Source organism: Talaromyces amestolkiae (genome assembly GCF_001896365.1).
Source record: "Talaromyces amestolkiae strain CIB chromosome Unknown scaffold8.1, whole genome shotgun sequence".
NCBI classification, from domain to species: domain Eukaryota; kingdom Fungi; phylum Ascomycota; class Eurotiomycetes; order Eurotiales; family Trichocomaceae; genus Talaromyces; species Talaromyces amestolkiae.
In genome coordinates, this window is record NW_024468044.1 from 1453434 (window position 1) to 1477946 (window position 24513).

At 45.9% G+C, this 24513-nt stretch overlaps 7 protein-coding genes across 7 annotated transcripts; 2 read left to right on the forward strand and 5 right to left on the reverse strand.

The window, feature by feature from the left end:
- Positions 1–407: 407 nt before the first annotated feature.
- On the reverse strand, positions 408–1253 carry BHQ10_005040 (uncharacterized protein; the record flags this gene model as incomplete). Its single annotated transcript, XM_040877473.1, has 1 exon — positions 408–1253. The coding sequence occupies one exon, from the start codon at positions 1251–1253 to the stop codon at positions 408–410; it is 846 nt and encodes a 281-aa protein (XP_040733544.1).
- Positions 1254–1917: 664 nt separating this feature from the next.
- Positions 1918–3558, reverse strand: BHQ10_005041 (uncharacterized protein; the record flags this gene model as incomplete). The annotated part of the gene is made up of 3 exons (XM_040877474.1): positions 1918–2037; positions 2116–3254; positions 3309–3558. 3 exons carry the CDS (start codon positions 3556–3558, stop codon positions 1918–1920), a joined length of 1509 nt encoding a protein of 502 aa, XP_040733545.1.
- A 3182-nt stretch (positions 3559–6740) lies between these two features.
- Positions 6741–9097, forward strand: BHQ10_005042 (uncharacterized protein; the record flags this gene model as incomplete). Its single annotated transcript, XM_040877475.1, has 3 exons — positions 6741–6913; positions 7040–8119; positions 8176–9097. 3 exons carry the CDS (start codon positions 6741–6743, stop codon positions 9095–9097), a joined length of 2175 nt encoding a protein of 724 aa, XP_040733546.1.
- Positions 9098–9677: 580 nt separating this feature from the next.
- BHQ10_005043 (uncharacterized protein) lies at positions 9678–10595 on the reverse strand (the record flags this gene model as incomplete). The annotated part of the gene is made up of 2 exons (XM_040877476.1): positions 9678–10257; positions 10324–10595. The coding sequence occupies 2 exons, from the start codon at positions 10593–10595 to the stop codon at positions 9678–9680; spliced, it is 852 nt and encodes a 283-aa protein (XP_040733547.1).
- A 1450-nt stretch (positions 10596–12045) lies between these two features.
- On the reverse strand, positions 12046–14055 carry BHQ10_005044 (uncharacterized protein; the record flags this gene model as incomplete). Its single annotated transcript, XM_040877477.1, has 1 exon — positions 12046–14055. The coding sequence occupies one exon, from the start codon at positions 14053–14055 to the stop codon at positions 12046–12048; it is 2010 nt and encodes a 669-aa protein (XP_040733548.1).
- Positions 14056–15116: 1061 nt separating this feature from the next.
- BHQ10_005045 (uncharacterized protein) lies at positions 15117–16377 on the reverse strand (the record flags this gene model as incomplete). Its single annotated transcript, XM_040877478.1, has 2 exons — positions 15117–15852; positions 15941–16377. The coding sequence occupies 2 exons, from the start codon at positions 16375–16377 to the stop codon at positions 15117–15119; spliced, it is 1173 nt and encodes a 390-aa protein (XP_040733549.1).
- A 1283-nt stretch (positions 16378–17660) lies between these two features.
- BHQ10_005046 (uncharacterized protein) lies at positions 17661–20207 on the forward strand (the record flags this gene model as incomplete). The annotated part of the gene is made up of 7 exons (XM_040877479.1): positions 17661–17686; positions 17751–18769; positions 18859–18921; positions 18985–19140; positions 19193–19379; positions 19438–19593; positions 19661–20207. The coding sequence occupies 7 exons, from the start codon at positions 17661–17663 to the stop codon at positions 20205–20207; spliced, it is 2154 nt and encodes a 717-aa protein (XP_040733550.1).
- Positions 20208–24513: the final 4306 nt, after the last annotated feature.

Here is a 24513-nt window from a genome sequence, read left to right on the forward strand (position 1 = left end):
TAACTACCCCATAAATAGTTACGTACTTGTTAAGACTAAACATGATACATCAATATAGTGGAGCTCTTCAACGCGCCTCTAGAAGCTAGCTCCGAAAAATCGGAAACTTGTAAGTTTAAAGCGATACACATCTATCCTGATCCAGGGCCACAACAGCATATCATAACTGAAATTTGGGCTGTTGTCTTCGGTGACTTTGGTCCACAAGTGCACCATTTAATCCATTTAATACAGAGTACCTGTGTGGATTTTACTCTGGGTGAAGTTGAGAGATTGGGAATAAAATTGGCCCCCAAGTGGGCTAATATGTACTAGTATAGACCCCCAAGATGGTCTGTCAGACGAGTTGACGATGCAACGTTGTATAGCAAAGTCCATAAAAATCCATGGATATAACTGGCAAGACTTCAAAATATAACCTTCCCAAATGCTTCCTGCAGGCCTCGAGCCGCTAACCACGCCACCAGTGCCTGCATATCTCCTCGATTAGCCCTCTGGCCGCTCCGTTCGCCCACGGAATCCGTGATCTCCTCCATTTTGGAAAACACGCGTCGCACATCCAGCGTTTCCCGGAAACGCTCACTAACTTTCTTCTGATGGCTAGGAATATCGCCCCATGACTCTGTTCTAATAAAACTCATATATGAATCGATATTCGTCGAATCTCCCTCTAGGCACAGAATTCCCGGTTTTCCTGCCAACACAAAGCCTGTAAGAGAATAGTCTGAGGCATAATTGACCAAATCATTCCGTTTCCCACGCGTCGAGAGGGAAGGAAAATAGAACCAGACTCGGACGAGCGGCTCAGTACTACGGGTAGCTACCGTTTTAGTCAATGTTTCACGTTTCTTGAGTATTTGCATGGCCTCTTCTCTGATATATTCGATTGCCACAAACACGTCGTCCGAAGGCATTGCCGCGGCGATACTCGCAACCTCCGCTTTGGACATCCACTCTGGTTGTCGCAGTGCATAACTTGATGGCCTCACACTTCCATTACTCTCGCTAAAGAAGATTGAAATGTTGAGTTGGATAGACTTCTCCTGAGCGACTGCCAAATGGACTGCCAGTGAAAGGCTCGAGGGAATGCCGGCTGGGATTTCAGTTTGTTCTTGACAACAATCGTGAAGTTTAGTGAGCCACTCTCTGGTGGACTCTGAGATTTCAAGTTCGGATGGCGAGGGGAACATAGCTATCAGAAGGTCAATCATTGACAGCTGAGACTCCACCACGTCTGCTGGGGGGACCGCCATGTCCGATACCGAAATGGCTTTGGATAGTATGTAACAACTGTCACTCTTGAGTTAGTTACCCAGTTTGATCTGTTTGTGGATGCAAACTTACTGAAGATATCACAAAATTCAACATCAGATCGTTAGTGCATCATCGCTATCCTGCCTGTGATATCCAGTTCTTTCACTTCTTGTTTATCCTTTGGGGGAAAAAAATCCGGGAATTTGTGGAGAACAATGGGACGTTGTCTGATTCCGATTGGCTCTAGCAAACCCTACGCACCGAAAATTATTCCGAAAGATCGATCTCTTCGCGTTGTATAAACGGACAGAACCTATGCGACAACCGATGGGACTACAGATTTTCATCATAAGAAATAATCTATTGATAACGATTATATTGTTGACTATCACGTGCCAACCTTGGGATCTATATGTAACCCTAACCGCTTTGTGGTCTAAATACACAAAAGTAATCAAAGTGTCGCAGGCTATGATATGAGAAATCTTGAAGGATATCTAGTTAACCATACCAGGATGAAAATAATGCTTTCTATTAGTATGTGGCCCGAGTCTCTGACGGCCAGGCATGCTCCTACTAAAGCGCCCAGGTCTCTCAGCGGTTAAATCAGAGCTTTCACAGTAGATAGATTTAACATCAATCCTCTGTGCGCTTGGTCGGTCACTAGAGCTGAAGCTTAGGCCCATGGTACTTGCTCGGAAGCACATCAGCAGCCTCAAAACCTTTTCTTTCTGGAAAACCGTCGAACGTTTGAGCGTAAGTGGCAACAGAATGGGCAACGAGCTACAGAAAACAAGCCAGTCAGCAACGGTTTTGTAATATATCATTATCTTAGCAGAAAAGGATCAATGAATACAATACCTTCGTGTTAAACTCCCATGCAGTAAGGTTGAGATTTTCCAAATTATCGCAAAGCTGGTGATAGCAAGGATCATACCAGTCACCAGCAACGCCACCAAACATCTGCTGTTCGGCCTTTGTCTTGACTCCCTCGGCCCCCGTAGCAATACCACCACCAGGAATACCATGTCTTATAAAAGCATCATAATCACTTCTACCATCAAATGGGATATATGTGAAATTMAAGCCATAAGAAGTGTAAAAGTCAGTATAGAGATCACGCAGCTCCTCAGATCCAATCGGGTTCAAGGCATTGGTAGCGTTATAGACCTGGTAGGCGAAGTTGGGTGATGCAAGCATATCGTAATCCATGAAAAGACGGATCTTCAGATTTTCTTCGGCGGAAAGAACAGAAATATAGTAGTCCGATCCGAGTAGTCCTTCCTCCTCGCCTGCCCACCAAGCGAAACGCACACAGTTGTTGACGTGATAGTGTGTAAGTTGAGTAGCGACCTCGAGGAGAGTAAGAGAACCAGATCCATCATCGTTGATACCAGGTCCTTCTGCAACGCTATCGCTGTGACCACCTAGCATGACGCAGTTGTTGGGATCACCTTCTGTGGTCTGCGCAACGATGTTGGTGGTTTCGATATTCTCCACGATCGCATCAATGTAAGCGCTGGCATCGACTGGTTGTCCGTTCTTCAATTTTTTGATATACGGCGAAGCGTCACTGCCTGAAATGGAGAATGTAGCAATGTTGTCAGAGGATGGGGTTCCAAGGGTTCCGCCCAGTGGACCCTTTTCATTATTATAAATTACTGCGGCGACGGCGCCAGCTCGTCCGGCGAGAGAGGACTTAGTGCCGAAAGGACACTCGCCCCGGCTGATGAACGCGATCTTGCCAGTTAAATCTGGGTAGTCCGACTCACTGCATCCGACGTTTGACACAAGAGTCAGTGGCCCCATGACTGGCTCCTTGTCCTTGGTGGGCGGAGTTAGACTCATCGCAATAGCTGAAGTGGGAACTTCCGTTCCCAAGACTAGGCGCGATTCAAACACATTGCCCACTACTGCAGAGAATGACTGGTTTGACAGAACGTAGTAGTCGCCCAATTCAGCAATGGTGGAATAAATATAGTCCAGGGTGGCAAGGTGTCCTATGGCCTGTGAGCTAGTCATTCGAGAAGAAAAGTTTGAATGAAAATACTTACCTTTACTCCCAATCACTCTGGTAGGATGGTTATACTCGTCTTCTCCAAGTTCGGCAATGCTGTACAGCGCCTTGGCTCTTTCAAGTAGACTGTCTGCATGAATGCGATCTTGCAGTGATTCAGAGCTGACCAGTTCTTTTGCGGTCACGGGGCTATGAGATAAGGACGATGGGTCAAAGAGGGGAAGCTGCTGTGTTGCGAAGGTATTTCGCAGCAGCAGAAGGGCCCCAAAAAGGTATCGAGGCGCCATGTTTGCAATGTTGAACGGAAAAATAAAACAGCTCAGATGAGATTTACTCTGTAGGCTTTCTTGATGAACGACTTTGAGTCGGAGGGGATGGCTGGTGCTGTGGCCAGTGAGGTTAGCGTAATTGCCTAGCGTGGTTACCTAGTTAGCGTACTCTGTTGTTAGTCATGTGGTTCAAAAAACAAATAAATATCTCCACTCTTAGGATCGACTTTCAATCGAGGCCACTGGGCAATGTATGTCAATTACGGGTCTGCTATGGCCATAGTTTAGGTCTTCTGCGTCCGGCTCAGTCTCCGAGAAAAATTTCACGTACGGAGTGATAAAGCTATCTTCTAGTAGATATAAATTTTTAATATATTATATCAAAGGTTCTTTCAGAACAGAGTTCACGGGTAAATTGCTCACACGGGTAACCGTTGATTTGTAATACTTGTTCCCACAATACATACTCAAACTATTGTTCAACTTAAGTCTTTACACTTCATAGGAGTGAAACTTATAATTATTTAAAAATACTACGAAAAAGACTTTTCTACAGATTGAACCTTTGATATACATTCTTCTCTTCCTCAGAACGACCACTCAAGCTGGATCGGAGTCCAGCTCAGAGATTTCTTTCATCCAAGCCTTAATCTCGTCATCACTCATTGATTGAACACCCAATAGGTTATTGTCTTTTTTTTAACAAGCCCGCTGGGTAAGTATAGCACGAGATTATTCCAAGATAGGGTTTTATTTATATCCACTAAAACCAATCTGTAAAGCCCTTAAAACTGCATTATGTGTCAATTAATCTCCGATCTCGTACAAAATGTCATCCTTCGAAGAGTTTGTCTATGTCAACCATGAGAGTCACTCTGGTCAATACATCCCACGAGATGTGTGCTTGGATAACGGAATAAGGGCTTATAGAACCGCCTGCTAGCAAGAAAGAGGCCAAAGGAGCGTTCCGCAAGGTACCTAGCTTCTGCACGTGCCTCTTCTTCTTCAACGACCTCTTAGCGGTAGCAGTCGACTTATCCGACGAAATGATCCTGCAGCATGAGTTTGAGCCCGAGGTCAGTCCTAAGGGGAAAAGATGCATCTTGTAGCAATGTGCAAACTACACAAGGCGCTAGAAAGACTCGCAAAGAGAAGGGAGCTCGGTCCAGAGCAGATTGGGATCGTCGTTTGAACCTCTCTGATATTCCTGCTCCGTCATCGCAGTGAAAATGGTGTCATTGGTATATCTACGGATTTCTGGTTGCTTCGTCTACACGATTCTATCATGTGACTCTCGCTTTATTGGCGGCACAGCTTGGCGGCTTATCCTAACAAGGAGGTGCAGACATACCCAACACTGCTTTTACACCGCAATGTTGCCGCAGTGTATGCGTCCAAAGGGCGTAGGTCCCCCCCCTCAGGAACGATGAATGATCAAGGGATTATTCTTGTACAATCTTATTCATGCCTTCACAATATCTTCTCTAGTATCCGCCGTAGCGAGTTCTCCTGAACATTGCTTCTACAAGCGCCCCGTAGCCGATACTCAAGTTCAAACTATCGTTTACTTAGGTCATTACGATCTCAGACTTTTGACAATTTTATATCTCAGAAGATAATAAATTAATAGAATCCCTACCTAGATCAGATTAGAGCAATCTTAGGGTTAGGTTTTTTTGCTTATGTTGAATAAAGTTTGTCCGCCTTGTTGATTAATGAGTCGAACCTGAGAAGTATGTATCCTCTGGGGTTAGGGTCACATAGATTTACTCTCTTATTCAATGGTGATGTCGATAGACCGAATTTGGAACCTGGATCTCTCAGCGTAGATGTTTTTGAAAAGATTACTGTATAAAAGATGTGCTCTATGTGACTAGTGCCCTTTGTGAGTAGAAATCGGCCTTAGCCAAGGCAATTCCTGCAGAAATCTCAATTATAAAAACTTTTCTTCGTAGATATTGTATTTTCCCCAACTGGAACTCTTTAACTTTCTGATCGCTATCACTAATCTCTATATTATGTTGTCCAACAAATTCTAGTGATACCACTATTTGCTATTTCTTTCGAAGTAACTAAAATGTTTTTCCTGACTAATTCGTGAGCTAACATGGCTTTGAGCACTTGAGATGCCTAAAAAAAGGGCTTCACATACCTTTTTATATGTGCGGAAACACTTTTACGTCTTTATACATGCATGCCCCAGTTTTGACCCGTCTCAACCTGTATATCTAGCTTTGTCTACGGATGAGCAGGATGATTGAGAGAGGAAGCAACTGCTTGGTGATAAGTATGGCCTCCCTCCCGCAACAAATATTTCTAGAAACCGGTTATCAGTCTGAAGTTATTCAGTCACATTCATCACTTTACCCCCATAGGGTTATGAAACAAGCCTTATATCAATTCAAGCAGTATATCGGATGGTGGAACCAACATCAGTTTAACTACTTGTTTGGGATGGAACCTTCTGATCTATTTATGCCCTTCATTCACCTTATATTTAGTTCTAAAAATCAACTTTCAAAGGGAGGTCATTCTACCATATTGGCCAGCTCATCCTTGTAGGCTCATTCGAGCAGGGTTATAATAATCTTTGCTTCGTGTCGGTCACGATATAGAACCAGCAATCAGTTACCCTCTTATGGTAGTATGATAAGAGCCAACAATCACTAACCCTCTTATGGTAGTATGATAGGCCTTTTTCTTGGCAAGTGAAATTTACTATATACTACATTTAATAGTAGAGTTAGGATTGGCTAGAGATAATCGAAAATAGGTCTTGAAAAGTATCTTGCATTTAATTTATATTATCGTATGTACATTACGATTTATTTTGCAGCGGGTTGATCCGATATAGCAGTGGACGGCACCACCTGTACTTAGATTGTGTGAAAGGGTGACCCGAATATATCCGCTCGTAGGATCATTTAACTACCTTTTAAAAAATTATTAATACTTAGTCGACTGATAAGAACTGAGGCGAAAGGTATAAAGTCATCTACGTTCGCTTTCAGTTTTGCCGGACAAGCAAGCAGCAATCTGAGCCACCGCACAGGATGATGGTGACAGGGCTAGCCTCCTTTTTACTTTTCGCATTCTTGTTAGGGGAAGCTTTCTCCTCTCCTCGGCCTGATCCCAAAGCAACATGGGTGCGTCAAGGTCACTCAAGGAATAGTCCGCGCACGTTGCAAAAGCGTTCATCTATGTCCTCATCTTCATGTATTGAAAGCAATTCGACTGTGATCAAACCTCCCAAGGATAATGTTTGGGAGGGTTTGACTGGTGAAGAAACAGCATCTGTGGTCAAATGGCTCTTTCAGCAAACTGACTTGAACCTGACTACCTCGGAGAAGGCCGGAGAATGGGACAATACAATGTAAGTTCGATTTTCCGCACACTGACCGTTTGCTGACATACCAGTGCGCTTGTGGAAGTGATGCGTCCTAATAAGACGGATGTCTTTTGTTTTGAGATACCTTGATCACAACGGTCCGGCACCTAGTCGCTACGCACATGTTGTGCTTGACAATCGCGCCAGCATAAACCCTCATTTCGCTGATATTTTGGTTGGGCCCCTGCCTATAACCAATCAGTCTGTTTGGGCACCTCTAGAGTTTCCTTACACCCGAAAAAGTCAGGGACAAGTACGAAATCTCAACGCCGACTATGACACTATCTACTCTGAGTGGCTATATAAGATCAGTGCATCCATTGCTGATATAACTATAGAGCTGTTCAATGGGACTGCACTAGGTTTGGATAATGATACAATTGAGATATGGGGTATTGATCCTAACTGGCAAGACGACGGGCGAATTATTCGCTGGGATACTTTCTGGAACTATCCAACAGATGAGTTCGACTCGGGAACCCTCCTGCCACTGGGACTATATTTCAAATCTGACGTGACTGGACGAGATTCCTCTTTGTGGAAGCTTGAGGGCTGGCTGTACAATGATGTTTTCTACGAGACCACTGATGCTTTCCGTGAGGCTTTTTTCTCACCGGGATTCGTGAAGCTTAGACCCAATACCGAAGGCGCGTGGGCGCGGACAGACCGACTTGGTCCTCTGTTGCCACATGATGAGCAACAGCCTCCTCAGATGGTGGCTCCATCTGGAGCACGGTACTCTGTCGACGCTGATAGCAAGTATGTTACATGGATGGATTTTTCTTTTTACATCAGTTTCTCCCGTGACACGGCTGTCTCGATTTTTGATGTTCGCTACAAAGGCCAGCGAGTCTTATACGAAATGGGCCTGCAGGAGGCACTGGCTCACTATGCCGGCAACGATCCCATTCAATCTAGCACTGCGTATCTTGACTCCTACTACGGTTTTGGGCCATATTCCTTCGAACTGGTAAAGGGCTACGACTGCCCATCTTATGCCACTTATCTCAACAGCTCATTCTATGTTACTGAGACTACACACACGCACATTGACAGTCTTTGTCTGTTTGAGTATGATGCGGACTATCCAATTCAGCGTCATAGTACGAATCAATATGTGAGCAACACGAAGAATGTGTACCTGACCCTCCGTTCTGTGTCGACGATTGGTAATTATGACTACATGATTAGGTTAGTTCCGTCCCACAGGTATTGTCAGCCCTAATACCAACTAATGATCATACCAGCTACACCTTTTATATGGACGGTACCATTGGTATTGAGGTTCGCGCATCCGGTTATATCCAATCTGCCTACTATGCACATAACGAGGAATTTGGCTATCATATTCACGACTCCCTGTCCGGCAGCATGCATGACCACGTGATTAACTTCAAGGCCGATTTCGACATCATGGGCGTCAATAACAGCATTGAAATCACCACCATTGCCCCAACCACTCGCAACTTCACCTGGTCTAACGGCAAGTCTCGAAACTCCATGTCCCTGCAACGAAAGATCCTCCAGTCCGAAGATGAAGGGCGCTTCAACTGGGATCCTAACGCAATGATGCACGTCATCAACCAGGATGCCCGCAACCCATACGGTGAGTACCGAGGCTACCGTATCTCTCCAGCATTCGGCACCGCGCACTTGGCGGTCCTCGACTCGAGCAACCTCGTTAACGCAGCACATTGGGCTGAGTACGATGTCCAAGTTACGCAGCAGCATGACTATGAGCCGCGCTCTGCACACCCGTACAATAACCAGGACGTATATGACCCACCTATCAATTTCGCGAAGTTCTTTGACGGGGAGTGCCTCAACCAGACCGACCTGGTTGTCTGGTTGAACCTGGGGATGCACCACGTCCCGCAGACAGGAGACCTACCGAATACGGTGTTCACGACCGCGCACACCGGTGTTCAGTTTTCACCGGTAAACTACCTGCTGGGCGACCCGAGTCGCCAGACAGTAAACATGGTACGGGTTAATTACGCAAATGGATCGGCGACAGCCGTAGAAACTTTTGGGCAAGCCAATGGGCTCCGTGCAGTGGCAGTTGAGGACGTTGAGGCGGAGTTGTGGCAGTATCACGGGGACATCGTGGTACGGAAATTCCCCTATGATCCAAACGATCCGTATTATGAAATGAATGAAGATGCGTAGATTTGGCACTGATGGGTGAGCATATTTAAATAAGGATGAGTACAAGTTTGCAGACCTAGGTATTGTTGTCTAGTAGGATGACTGAGAAATGAATAGCATGCAGCCTTACAATACAATACCATTTACATTAGATAATGAACTATCTATTTCACAAACATATGGGGATAGTGTTGGTTCATATGTGCGATCGAAATTCCTAGCACCGACGCAGCAAGGAGAGGTCACATATGGCTTACACGTGACCTCGTCAAAGAGGACTATTACACCGCACTGGTGCCTCCTGGAGATAGAAAAAAAGAGACACACAACCGAGCACATTTAATCAGCTTGGATTATCACCTGCAGCACGTGTACAGATGTACGTACGTTGTTTTGTTGGCTATTTAAGCCAACCCGCAAATAGAGTATTTTTCACGAAAGTATACATGTGATGAACTGTGATCAGATAGCAAAGACAGCTGTCAGGAATACTGCACTTTCATTTTAACGCATCGTCCTGGACAATTTTTTTCTCAAATGCTAGAAAATCCACTCGAAACACAAACACGTATGCTCCACACATTCTGCATCTCGCTATTTTTTACAGGCACTGGCTGTAATAAGGATTGATTGACGTGCAAGTATAAGGAGACTGGCATGTAGTGGGACCAGTCCAACCCTGTCCTCCGCATTGTCCCCAGTGAGCCGAGCCAGTTCCTCCACTTGAAGGAGGAGTGGTACTCGTGGTGCCGCCTCCCGGAGAGGTGGTAGTAGGTGAGGCAGTGCCTTTACTGACCGAAATTTGTCCAGAGCCACTTCCACTCCAGCTTTCGACGGCGATGACCTGGTAGTTGAAGGTGCCGAGTTGGAGACCGGCATTTGCCCATGCCTGGAAATGGTTCTCGATAGTGACGGTTCCGCTAGTACGGGGAGTCTGGCGGATGGAGATGTACTGGTTGAAGGTCGATGTGCCTAGGATTGAAGGCTGGTTGACCTGCTGGTGCTCCCAGATGTCATAGGTGCCACCGTCGCTTGTTACAGTGCCTAGGTGGTTGCCTACGGTCTGATAACCATCGTGTGTCTCCATGACATAGTATTCTACGAGTGGATTGGTGGTCCAGCCGTAGACGGCGAGGATTCCGACACCCGAAGCCGAGAATGACCCTGAGTAGGTGATAGGGCTGGGATAATTCTTAGCAACTGAACTGAAAAGGGATGGGTAAGGACTGAAGACTTCACAAGCTTACTTGGTGTCACCAGGCTGCCAGCCGAGGCCAACGACAAAGTCTTGCTGGGTGTTGTAGTTGATCGAGAAAGATCCAGCACCCAAATTTGGCGAGTACTGAACATTCGCACCGCTGGCGATGTAATCCTGGTTGTAGTTGACAGCTTCACTACGACGAGCCAGTGTAATATTCTCATCCCGGATATCGAAGGTGATCGGATCTGCCGTGGGGAGAGCATAAGCGCCCCCTGCCAGAAGCGCAGAGACAGCGACAAAGACAGAAGACAAACCCATTTTTACCGAGTAAAATTAGTCAATGTAAGCGAGTATAAATGTTGCTTTGAAAATTAGCTGAAATCGAATCCGAGGTCAAGGATCGGCGTCCTATTTATATTGAAGTATATAAGAGGCACTATTAACCCTAATCTCTACCGTCACGAACAGAATCATATTTAGCCCTTTCGGGGGAATCACAATTTAGCCGCCGCGGAAAAGCGGGTCAAGTCAGACATCGTGATACATTTTAGTATATATGTATAAGCTGGTGTAAGCATGATCTGCGACAGACCAAGAGTCCCTTCGTAACTTTAAAATCACATATTAGAAACATCATAATCTTAATTACCTATACAAGGCCCGAGTTAAGATGAATCATCTCCACTTGCGATCTTGCCCATTGACGGACTAGGTAATTTCGGCAGTTGATAACTCTAAAGTCGGCATGCACGAGAATTTATCCAGAACCCTTTTTTCCCGAATTAGAGGATACCGTTCGACTCGTTATGGAAGCTGACTGGCTTTCCCATACCTAGGTATTCAGGCAGAACAAAGAGCTGGCTAATAAGACCTCGACTGTATGCGTGATAACATCATTAGCGTTAGTAATGGTATGACCGGCTCCAAGTCTCTGTGCCAGCACTGCATGCGTATGACTTTACTCCGTCAGGGCGTAGTGACGAAAGGTAAATATGTAAGACGGAATGTCGGGTAGATTCATGGAACTCAGTTGGCAAGCTGCATATGCTGTGAACCTATGTAGTAATTAAGGGGAGTGTCGGTAAAAACGCCTGCTTGTAGAGCTTTAGACTGGAACTCTCAAAGGTGACTTAAAATCTGATTAGGTTTACAAGTGGAGTTTGGTTCGGAAACCTCCGTCGTCTCAATCAGTCCATGCAGAATCGATCGAACATCCTCAATTGTGGGGCAGGGGAAATCGTAAAGTGGATATATATGCTTTCAATGAAATTCGAAAACGATATAGAATACAGAGAATACCTATCTTGTGTCGAAGTCGCGGAGCCTCAAATCTTATTTAACCACAGGACATCCATCTTAAACAGTTTCATCAGTACGTATAACCATTGGAACAAAAACCGAGTTCTTAGTTATCGACATAAGTTTCATCCGTTGCAGCTATGAAACACAATGAAACGGACCCATTTTAACACCAGGCTTGCCCCATCCCACAATTTTTTATTCATCAAGACCAGACCTAGCCCGTAGAAAAAAATATCTCGAGCGATGGAGGATGATGCTAGTTCTTGAGTGGCCTGTCTTGTACACATGCATCAAATCTCAACAAGTCTCCTCGAAACATGGTCGATGTGCCATTTGCTTAGTGGCTGCACACATGGTACCATATTGATTGAGATGAACCTCTTCTTCGAACGTAATTCCTGGCGCTTATTGTCACTGGATTATCAACGAACGAGTCAATTATACGACGAATGTTATGGAAACTACGTTATGTCAAAGCATCACCAATGTACTTCTGGCACCATCGACCAATCCGGAGCGCCATATCTACCCAATACTTCTGCTCCTCAAAAAAATGGCCCTGGGATGGGTAAGTGACCAGCTCAAAAGGCAAGTCGTAGCTGCGTAGCGCGCGACGCAGTCCCCAAGCCTGCGACACAGGGCACCGGGCGTCCGCCTCGCCGTGGAGAATCAGCATCGGTGGCACAACAGGAGCGTTCTTGAGAGAAGCCCGCCGTGCGGCGTCTTTGAATGCCCACAGGGCGCTTGGAGCGCGATTGCGTGTATCGTCATAGTCCATGTTCCATGCTACGCCATCGCGCGACAGCTCGGGCTCGAAGGCACAACCGAGGTCGGAAGTTAAGGCCATGGCATCGATATCGCAGATGCTGGCGCCGGAAACGGCGGCGCGGAATCGCCAGCCGCTGGGATTCAGGTCGTTGCGCACACAGCAGAGATTTGTCAGAAACCCGCCTTGGCTCCAACCACCCACTAGAAGTCTTTCTTTATCTGCATAGCCCTGGTCTATCGCACACTGTGTGAGCGCAATCACGTCGGAGTAGTCGTACACGCCAAGCCCGCCGATGGAGTAGGACGCAAAATGCCGCCCACGCCCGCTACTTCCGCGGTAATTCGGCAGTAGAATTCCGTAACCGAGCGACAGCAAATACGGGGTAAGCATATAGTAGTACGTGTTGAAGGCGTTGGTGAGGCGCGTGTTGGGTCCCCCGTGGATAAGCACCACGGTTGCTAGTGCGTGACGGTTAGCACCGTCTGACGAGGAGGCCGGAGTCAAATAGAGGGCATCCAGCTCGACTTCGCCGTCCGCGGATGTGCATGTTAAAAAGCTACACGTCCCGAAGCGATGGCCTGCGAACTCTCGTCCGTGATTTGACATTCGTGTCATCGCGCCACTGCCGTACGAGAGTGTGGTAAAGACCTCCGTAGGGTGGTTGATGTTTGAAGTCGCAACCGCTAGAACAAACTTGCCGTCAGTTTCAATTGCGGAGTCGAATGCTTCGAGCTCCTCCTTTCTACTGTATAGCACTGTGCCGTCAAGTAGGCACACTCGAGACTCTAGCCGGTGTTGTACTTTGACGAAAATCGTACCACTTCCACGCTGGACGAGGCCGATGGAGTCATCTTCAACCCCAAATCCCACCCACTCATAGTGGTGCGATTCAGTGGCAGGACTGGTACGATAAACTCCATAGCCAGCGAACGTCTTGGGGGGAGGCACACCTCCACAAAAATATAAGCTCCCGTCCGCAGCCCATGACAGGTCAACGACCATTTTAGGAAAGTGGCACACGTCTTCCACGGAGCTAAGGTCGACGTCAATAGTTGAAACAGTCATCCCTGTGATGTGAGGCTCCTCGATATCAGGTGATAGGCAGCTTGAGAAACCAAGTCGAGTCCCATCCGGGCTCCAACAGACGCTCGTTACGTGCCTGTCCAGTTTGGCGCAGCGGACTGCCTTGGTACGCAAGTCTACGACCCTCAAGCGTGTAAATCGCCAAGCCTCGCCCCAGGGTCGCACGTCGGGAGGGCCCTCTCCTGCTGAGGGAAGGTCGATATCCTCGTCGGCTGAGAGGAACGCACCGCGGCTGCCATCTGGTGAGAAGGAGAATGCTTCAATCGGACTTGCGCTCGTCGCTGGCGTTATCGGATACGCCTCGCAGCCCTCACGTAATGGTAAGAGATATATCGCCCACTTGGAGCCGGCATCAGCACGATCTGATATAAAGGCCACCGCATTTCCGTCCGGACTCCATGCGGGCGCGTAGTCGCGAAAAAGGCCTCGGGTCAGCTGTCGTGAAGAGTCGGCACGGCCAGTTGAGGCCAGCCAGACAGTGGAAACGGGGTGCTTTCCTTTACGATGACCCCAAGAGAGTTCGGTCGAGTAAAGGACTGTTGAGCGGTCCGGGGAGAGCTGAACGGTCTTTGGAACTTGGAGGTTGCATAGGGACCGGATGAAGTGTTCGTGCGCTTGGGCCATATTGTATATGAAGCTCTAGCTATCTATGAGACGTGCGGTAAAAAATATATACCAGAAGGAATGAGGGGCACGAAGGCAGCAGTTAAAAGAATCGCCAATGCTACCAGACTAAAAGCCACTTGACAATTTGTAAGCAGATACTATGATACCCTAATGAAGTCCACGAGCGAGCCGCCACCGTTACCCGGACGCGTACGCGATATTGATTTCAAGTAAACCAACAGGTGAATATGCTCCCAAGTCACAATCAAAAGTCAAAAGGTTTGATTAAGCAAGAATGTTACGAATCAACCTGCAGGACGCTAAGTTATACTATGACCAAGAAGGAAAGGTCGTTTTGTATTACACAGCGTATGGACCATACCGATTAAAGACAAGTTGGAAGTATGTTACAAGATGGATACTGTCACATACCTGGATCTATCTTACTGAAACAGTGTTGTGTTGGCTTTGGAGCTCCCCACCTGATAAAACTAATTATCATCCCTTGACCAATGAGTACGAGGAGATCAATCGTATACAGAAAGACGATATATCTAGTGGATACTTGAAGAGTCGGGTTCAGAGAGCAGACGTGCGTTAGAAACTTGAGTTTCGTCCATACAGGTCATCCTGCCGAATTTGCTACTTTGCGGTATTCCGGAGTGAGATGCTGATTGTTTTCTAAACCTGTAGTAAGTCTATTAAGTATGAGTATTTCCCTAGCAGTCGTTACAGAATATCATTAATAACAGGCATTCTTATCTGGTCTGGGAAATGCAGGAGACCTGCGTGGAATACCCGTAGGTGACGCTTTTATGTTACATAGGTAGGCGCTTACTTAGTCCCTGCGAAATATTAAAGAAAAATAGTATATCTATCTAGTTTTTGTCAAGCTTTAAGAGTGTACAGATACTTGATACATTCTACTGATTTCTTTAGAACGGAAGAGGATAGTGTAAAAATGCTAAAGAGATTCACACTGCTCCATGGATAAATACGACCACTAAGGAAAACGTCGTCGGTCGCTATTCAATGCGACAAAAGGTCAAATCGCAACTTACTCGATCCTGCTAGTCCTATTACGGCTTKTGAGGATTTTTGCAGTTGGAAATTGTGTCTCTCGAAGACGAAGGTCCAGGGACCTTCCACTCTCCCGCAGTGACTGTAGCAGCGGGCAATCCATAATATCCCCCATTCAAAAAGAGAATGACACTTTCATCAGGCATCACCCTCAAGCCCCTTGTATAAGAGACACCAAGCCCAGTTTCAATTTCTTCCCACATGTTCGGATCACCATCGTTCTTGTTGATGAAGACCTGTGAATAAGTCGAATCACTGACAACGATTGTACCAGACGGTCCTCCGGCGGGAGTCCACACCGTGTATGGACCTGCGGAAGAGATTGTACCCGTGTTTCGAGCTTGGAGAAGATGAGAAGGGGCTGAATCGAATTCTAATGGACTATCGGCGATTGAGTAATGAACCGCATAGGGGGCGATATCTCCCTGGGGAGCCAAGCCGACCTCATGAGAAATCATCCACTTCCCATTTCCGATTTGCGCAACGGTAGCCATTCCAGGTCTTTGGGTGTAGTTCCCGTATGCCACGGCGTTGATGACTGTGCCCCAATGTGAGAGATCATAGCTGGTCTGTAGCGAGAGTTTCTGTCCGTGCAGAGGGTCACGTTGGTCTGAATAGTAGACCAGTATTTGGTTATTGTAGATGCCAATGAAAGGTTCCCATACGGGCGTTGCTCCATTGTCGGTGTTCGGCGCTCCACCCGTTGCTACAACGGATACAAACTCCCAGGTTAGGCTATTTCATGTTTTAAGTCAGCTCGAGCAAGGTTAATTATGATTTTTAACAACGGGTTTTCGGAAGTTTCACTTCACAAAGGACATACCCATGATCCTTGCTAGCATAAATCTCAATATTTGTAGACGAAAAGTCTGCTGGAATCGCATTACCCGTCGCAAGTATTGTGCCTGCCGGATATTGTCCGACCTTCTGGGGAAGCTCAAACAAGAAGGGTTGTAAGATAATTCCACCCGTGTAATTTCGATTTGTGAAATATACCCGAGAAATCTCATTCCAAGAGTGGCCGAGGTCGGTTGATTTGGCAATAGGGAGATATGGTCCATCTGGTGGACTGAACGTCCAAGAGGCCAGTAGTACGTTTTCGGTCTCACAATTCTGGTCTAGAAGAAGACTCCGGGCATAGGAAGTGCTGTGGGATGACCATGATTCTGGAGGTGCGAATACGGTAATATTATTGAAAATCCCAGAATTAGGTGGCGGCGGCGGTGGCGGATGAGGAGCGCCTAGAACAGAGGCAGTCATCCACGAAGTTAGAAGTAATTGTAATAGCATTTTGCACCCAAATTAATTGCTTAAATAAACACGTTGTTGCGCTGCAGCTATTTTGAACGGAATAGCCAGCGAACATTCTTCTTCTTTAAATGCTTCTTTCCGGCTAAATCTGTGGCTAAATAGCGTACATTTGCATACAGAAATAGGTACATATAGTTTATGTATTGTCGCCTAAGCTAAAAGGATATACCTATTTTCTAGTCCAAAATACTGGTACAAGTAACTATCATTCTTAAAGAGATGATGAGAATAAGTCGCCTCTGCTGTATTCTATAAGATAATTATCTATCATATCCTGCAATGTGCTCTCGTTCTATCCTAAGGGTTTTAGAGTCTTGATTCTTGTAGTATTTACAGTACCTCTAAGACTGGCAAGATACCTTGCTTTTCAGTCTAGAATAGTTCAGTGAAAACCTGTTTACTATTCTTTAAGGCCAATTTTACTGGATGCATCAATAAGTTAATCTGCAAACACGGGAAGGTTTTCTATCGTGTGTTTTAAGTAATTTTGGAAGTTTTACATGATTCCCTCTGATTGATAGCCTCGTTCTTTCGTATTTAGCCGTACCATTTTCCTCAAATGGGCTATGTGGGTGAACTTGAACATGATCAACAATCCAGGGATATATTTCAGGCTATTATTCACCAGATCTTACTTGGTTCAACGGATCCTTCACGGAACGAGATATGGACTCCAACCACAATGGGATTTGCTTCTATTTGGTACTTGCTATCTGGGTGAGTACATAGAATCGCGGTTCTATTTCCATGAAGGGTACTGAAGGTGTACGTACGTTCTTAACTTTAGAGCAGCTAAGTTAACCGATGACTGGTCTGCGTTAAGCGGCGGGGAACAAATCCAAATACTTGGAATCTGGGGTAACCGGGTAAATCAATTCCGGCAACTTCTGAGCCCCATGAGACTTGCAGAGGTCTAGTTCCAGGAGGGTATGTGTTCCAGGCGGTGAAGGACAGTACTCGCGGTGGCAACTTGTACCACACCAACCCCGGATTTTCCCCGCATCCTCTTTCCCGCAAACAACCATCGTCAAGAACAACGATTGTAGTGCCAAAACGTGAAAATGACTGGGCGTCGAGTAGCCACAAGCGGTAATACAAGACCAGCCCCTAGCAATGCCAATGCTTCTCGTCGGGGACGAGTCGCCTGCACATTCTGCCACGTGCGAAGAACACGATGCGATGCAGCCCCAGGAATATCGTGCTCGAACTGCAGCGCCTTAGGACAGGAGTGTATGCTGATTGACTCGAAGCGTGGCAAGTAAGTACTTAGTCTGCAATATAGATGGAATATTTGCTAAACCCGATATGTTATTGTCGTAAAGATACATTCGAAAGAACATCAGGCATTCTCCAACACAGCGCGCCTGGTCGTCGACGATTACCACCGACGGACAGGCAACCAGCCATGCATCGCAGTCGCTGACAGCAAAATTCTCAATTGACGATATTTTGCGAGTGTCGGACAGTTCATTCAGCTCATTCGCTGCCGGCGAACACATTGCCACTACTACTTCGGCAGACAGTGAGCGTAAAGTGGTTGATGGTAGCAGCAATGCTGAAATACTACCAGCACAGGGTCCCAGTGAAATCGCTGCTGAACAAAATCCAGAACAGCAGAAAGATAAAGAAGGGTCGGAAATGCTTTATTTGAGATTATGTGAATCCTACCTATCGCCACCACGACCGTCGTCGACTACTCCACCTGGTAGTCACCGGGTGGTATATATGGGGGAATCGTATACATTTAGCTACCTCGTTCAGAAAATCAATACACCAAGCAACATCTCCTCTCCCGTCCCAACCACACCATTCCAACCCCCCAAGCGCAAACACCCCCAACCAAAGCTCCAGTGGACGGTCCCCGCGAGCGTCGACGACAAGGCGCGGAACATTGGTTACGATCCGCAGCTGGACCTAGGGGAAGTAGACTTCCTCAACTCGGTCGGGGCGTTTTCGGTACCAGAGCGAAAAATCAGCGACCAATTAGTGAAAACCTTTTCAGACTACGTGTTTCCCATCTTCCCTGTCTTCGACAGCGCCGACTTCTTACGCCAGTACGACACGGGCTGCCTGTCGTTGCTCTCGCTCAACGCCGTCTATTTGCTCGCTGTAACACTCTGTTCAGATGACTTGATTGCCCAGGCTGGCTTTTCTAATCGCTTCATGGCACGGAGAACCTTCCACAGACGTGTCAAAGCGTTGTACCATTTGGACTATGAGACGGATAAGATAGCGATAATCACGAGTCTTTTTATAATCAGCTTTTGCTGGAATGGCCTTATGGACGAGAAGGATATGTGGCACTGGCTTGGGGCAGCGATTGGATTGGCCCAGGCGCAGGGTATGCATCGGTCGTGAGTACTCCAAACCAAATACGGTATTTAGTCTAATCAGATCTATAGAACACATGACACTGATTTGAGCCTCAAGGAACAGAGATTATGGAAACGGATATGGTGGTCTATATACGTATTAGTCCCCCCCATACCAAAGGTGAGTTATGTACTAAAGGTACTACTTTTTAGATGCGTGACAGACACAGTGCCGCTGCTCTAGGCCGCCCTCTGCGCATTCGAGATGAGGATTGCGATGTCGAAATGCTTCAGATAGAAGACTTCGAGGGGACCGAATCCCCCAATTCAGCAATATTCAGCACGCCACACCGGGTTCACATCCTTAGCTCGATTCACCTGGCAAAGCTCTCTGTTGTGTGTGAGTAGCATAACACCCTCGGTATTATCTACAAGCTAATCGCCCATTCCAGTCGGTCAAATCATCCTCGTCAAATTTACTGTCCAAAGATCCATCATGACCGAACTCGAAAAAGCTGAGCTGACTAAGAAATTGGAAACCTGGCAACGAGAACTGCCCCGAGAATTGACAAACCAACACTGTGCCAATCAAACAGCGGAGTCTCAATTCTGCGTAAACATTATCGATATTCTTTATAGGTACGGACCACTTCGATATTTAAATATTGAATACCACTCTCAACTTATAATATAATAGCCACCACCTTATTCTCCTCCACCGTCCCAACTGCACCGACACCAACAGCGAAGCCTTCTCCGCGAAATCTCCAGCGTTCAGCGCCGCCAGCTCAGTGACGCGCGGGATCGAGAATCTGATGATGTCTGACACACTGCGTCAGGCCCAACTTCACATGTACCTACACCCAGCAGCTCCAACCATCAATAATGTAACGTCTGTACCAACTGACTATATCTCACAGAATTCCGAGCATCTTCGCCGCCCTAGCCATCCAAGTCCTCGTTATCCGCAACACGAAACACGACATACAGAAGAGGCTTGCTGAGAACCATGCGCGGCAGTGCATGCTCAGTCTAGGTGAAATGCAGAAGTCGTGGCCAGTGTGCAGCTGGGTGCTGAAGCTGTTCGAGCAATTGCTGAGCCAGAAACATGGTCCGGAGACTACATCGAGTTCAGGTAGTCTCATTACTGGGGCAAGGAATTCTGATTCGCCTGTTCAAGAGAAGAATGGCGGGACAGGGKGTGATCCGACACTGCGGGGAACTAACGTCGAGCAGACGGGTTCTAGGCTTTATCAGAATGATGTTGATGGGGTCGCGTGTGATTTGCGAGAGGTTGGAAGGCGTCAGGATGAAGAGGACAGCAGTAATATTGATTTGATGCAGCCGTTCGCCAATAATCGGTCGTTTGCGCTGGATAACACATTTTCGGCTGGGGATTATGGGTTTGATCTCAACGACAACACTGAGTTTCTGTCATACTTGTTGGCTCAGGCTCCACCGACATGAATTTATTGTTTTCGGAGCTGACTATACAAATCTACAAAACTTGGTCTTCAAACCTAGATCTAGGTTTGTTTAAAAGTCGTGTCGTCTAGACCGAGCATGTGTATTTGCCAATTTATTTTCAATTCAAGTTGTCAATACGATATTGATTATTACCTAACTTTGTCATTTTTTAACTAAGACCAACCTGAAGCAGATATTAAATCATTGAAAAAAATTCATTTGAGCTACATGTACATTAAAAGCACCTAAATATCTATATAGCTAAATATACCATACTATAAATTCTTCAGTAACTATGTGTCCCCTAACATTCATATAACATCCAAATGTATATATGTATTTACTCTATTGAAGTTTCATCACTTTACCCAACTGGTCGAGTTCGTTCTCAAACTGAGCAATCTTGATTACTAACGCCATGCTCTCCTCCCAGCCAACACCCAGCCATTGAAAATTCTATATAACCCATAGAGCCCGACCAACATTCCAATTTCATCAGTAGCAGCCTGGTTTCGACCTCTCATATCCTATGCTTCGGTGCCGCTACTTAAGCCAGCTGTCCTTTGCTTCTCGTATCGAGCTTATTTGATGAGAATTCCTGGGTCTTTTTTTCAGATTGAAATCCTATAATTTATCTATAGTGTATAACAACTAAACGTACGACTCTCATTAAATATGGAAGAGAAGTAGTCAGCTTGACTTTCCTTTCAAAAACGGATTGATACGTTTGTACAGCCTCTTAGCCTTCTCCTGATGATTTGTTATAGGATAAGAAAGCAAGAAGCTAAAGCATATGCGCGCCATATACGCGTAATAACACGTCTATAGTAACCATTAAAGTCTTAATTATTGTTAAGCATGAGAAGAGAGCTATCAATATTAACGTTGATAATGATGTAACTTGTATATACCGTGGATGTTTTGATACTTAATGCTTCAGACAGTTGTGTAAATCCACTCTATGAACAAAGTACAATTCCTAGAGAAAATAATAGCTTCAGATCAGCACAACACCTTTTTGCAATATATCATCAAAGGCTATAGAGTCTGCTAACAGTAAGTAATGAAAGAGCACAAAGGGAGGCAGTAGCAGGCCTATACTAATACTCGAGGAGCCTAGCATCGAAGAAGCGAATCACAAGTTAAAGATAGTACAGATTTTGTTTGTGAGAATTGGGTGTAGGTGTGTAATATTTCGTTGACATGGGATGAACAATGAGGTGGGAGAGTTACCTGCCAAGCGATGGCTAACTGATTAATTGCTCATTAGGTATCTGTCGTCGGTCGCAGCCATGGGATGATCAGATCAGATGTCGGTTGTGTTGGAAGACTCAAGCATAACCGTGGTGGAACAAACCGTCAGGTTTATCAAAGCTATCGAGCCCCAGTCGTTTGCTTATGGCCATTAATGAGAATACTTAGGTAGTAACAGGTACTCAACCTCACCTGGTATGGATTAGTAACAAATCATCGTATTAATAGAGTCAAATAATGAATAGCAAGACATTTAACATCCCTTCCATATTCCATTGAAATATTTGGAGGAGGACACTTCAGGAAATGAATGTTATGACAAGTGGCTGAAGGTAGAGTAACTGCTCAAATATCAACTGAAACTACCTAGTAAGTTGACAAAACAGAAAGTGAAAATAATCAAGTTTCTCAAAGCCTAATATTCATCGAACATAATGTAGACTACTCATATATGTTTGTAAACACGTCTTCGAAAAATCGCAAATTTTCCGCCATGGCATCATCACTACTAAATAGCAAGGCATCATTAAAATCAGCGGCGGATCTGGTCGTAGGCGAAGACGAAACTGCCTGGAGCATGCGATCGCTTTGATCTCTTTCCATAGTGACATCTGTAAAGTCATTCACGTCCTTTCCGGATTCTGGTCCCGTTGTCAAAGGCACGTCGAATCCACTCATGGTGCAATCGTTTGTTGGATCGTGTTCGCTTATTGGTGATGAGCTGGCCACTTGACGTGATTGAGAAATCATATTATAGTCAAGTAATGTCCAGTGAGAACGGTACATTCCTGTATCGTGGTAAAGTTGTTGGCATTGTTCAGAAGGCGAGTTGCTGTATGTTTTGGAAATCTCGAGAATCTCTTGGAGCTTATGCAACTGTTTGGGGTCTTTAGTCTTTTGTACGTACAATATTTTTTTGAGAAATTGCAGAGAATATTCACCATCGGCCTGGAATTTTTCCAGAAATGAGAAACGCCACACAAGTAGTCCAAACTAAAGACTAGATCTCTCTGTGCTTCTTCGCGTTTCGATTGACATTCTGACAAGGAGAAAAATCCATGTATGGTGCCAGCGATTGCAATGCAGTATCCACAAAACGAGGCATGTGAAGCGAAACCCGCGCGTCGGGCCTCGCGAACCGAGTTTGTCAAGCACGCAGCGAACTGGCGACCTACCTCCAATGCCCGACTCGTAAAGCTGGGAGGAGGTGCTGTTTTTTCGTTGGAATTGAATTTAGTTTGGAGAAGAAGTGGGTGATTGAGTATACACTGGCATAGACAGAAAAGCAAGCGAGCAAACACGACAGGGCCTGCAAGCTGCGGATCTATCAACCCATTGGTGGTACTGCAATCGTTTTTCAATACTTGATTAAGCTGACGATTAAATGACAACAGAGACTCCAGATAGAGAAGATCAGACGAGATGGATGCAAAGTCGGATTGGGGATGCCAGGGTTCATCCGGAACTTCAGACTGATAATAATCCTGTAGCATATAGTGCGTACATCGTGTCAAACATTTCGCGGCAATCATGACCAGTGCACCCGAAGAAAGATTGAGCTCGGTACCTTTGCGATGCAAAGCGTCATTCAGATACGGTTGCTTGTTATACGTTTGAGAAGTTCTCCAGGTTAATTCATCGCTGGGGAGACGAAGATGGCAGGAATCATCGGCTATAGCAAGGGGTTGGTTCCTGCCGCATGAAACTAGTCGGTCAAGAAGATATAAAGACCAGAATATTCGCCGTCGTTCTTCTTGTTCTTCTAATGGCAATGTGCTGTCCGGCTCACGCATCAGACCCAACTGCTGCGCTAGCCGAATTGCGATGCCAATCCTCACCCAGGATGCACGATGTCTTTTTCGACCACCTGGGAGGAGGGATGAGCAATTCAAATGATGTTGTTAATATAATCAGTGGGTTTCATACCAGTAAAGTCAAAAATTGAGAGTAAGGTCACGGTTTGGACGGTGCTGATATCACAGTCTTCCTCCTCTGAGAAACATTTCGATTTCACCAAAGACCACGCAGCTTCTGCGTAGCGCTCCGAAATACGTTGGTGTTGGTCATCTGAAGTGCCTAAAAAACGAAAACAATTGCACAGAACAGCGAAGAGTACATGATCAGGCACACGCATCTCCATGAAATGCCGTGTAAAGCTGCTCTCATGGAAAACACAATAAGGCTGGTTGTGGCAATGAGAAAAATAAGTATTTATAGCGCATAACAACAAATCTTGAGGGGGCAATAGTGGAAAATAATCTACTCCGGCCTGGTCTGCAGACTCTCCATTTATCCATGATATGTCTTGTGGCCCACCTCTCGTATTCTCCTCGACTGCCCTTTGCTTTTCGACATTAGGGGGAGAGCTATTGCATTCATGTTGGCTGCTTGTAGATGTTGATGGGTTTCTAGAGGCATGCCAGATGGTTAGCACATCGCATTTTACTATGTAATCTAAAACATTGAAAATGAAGGTGAGTGGTACCCGTTAAGTTGTTTTTTTATTTCATCCAGTTGAGAACTAATCTTATGCAAGCTCTCAGCAATCATGTATGATTCAACCTGTGGTATACTAGGTGAGCAGCTAGTGCAGAGTGAACGAAAAGGAGCATCAATACCATCTCGGAAGAAACGGTCGGCCGTCGTTTCCTGCCGTCATTGTGCAAATAATGGCATGCGGTCTTCAATCTCTTGCAGCTGGAGCATTTTGGCCGCTCTCCAGTACACCGTGCCTTTTTCCGTCTGAGAGGGTCAATCACAGGCCTGATTCGAGATGGTTTGGGATACACACCTGCAATTCAAGCAAGCTTGGTTGATACGCCTAATGGGGTTATAGGAACGGTTCATGTCAGCTTCAGAAAGCTGATCACCATTTTGAACCATTTTTAGTGTATGGAGAGGAAGTTTTGAGGTTATTACACATCAAAGCTTCGTACTGACTTTAGGGGAAAAAAGGAGGGGGCCCCGGAGTTCTAGGTTGCGGAGTGCGGCATTCGTGGAAATGCCGCATGTTACCTCCGAATTCTCTCCACTTCTCAGCTCCAAATACTTC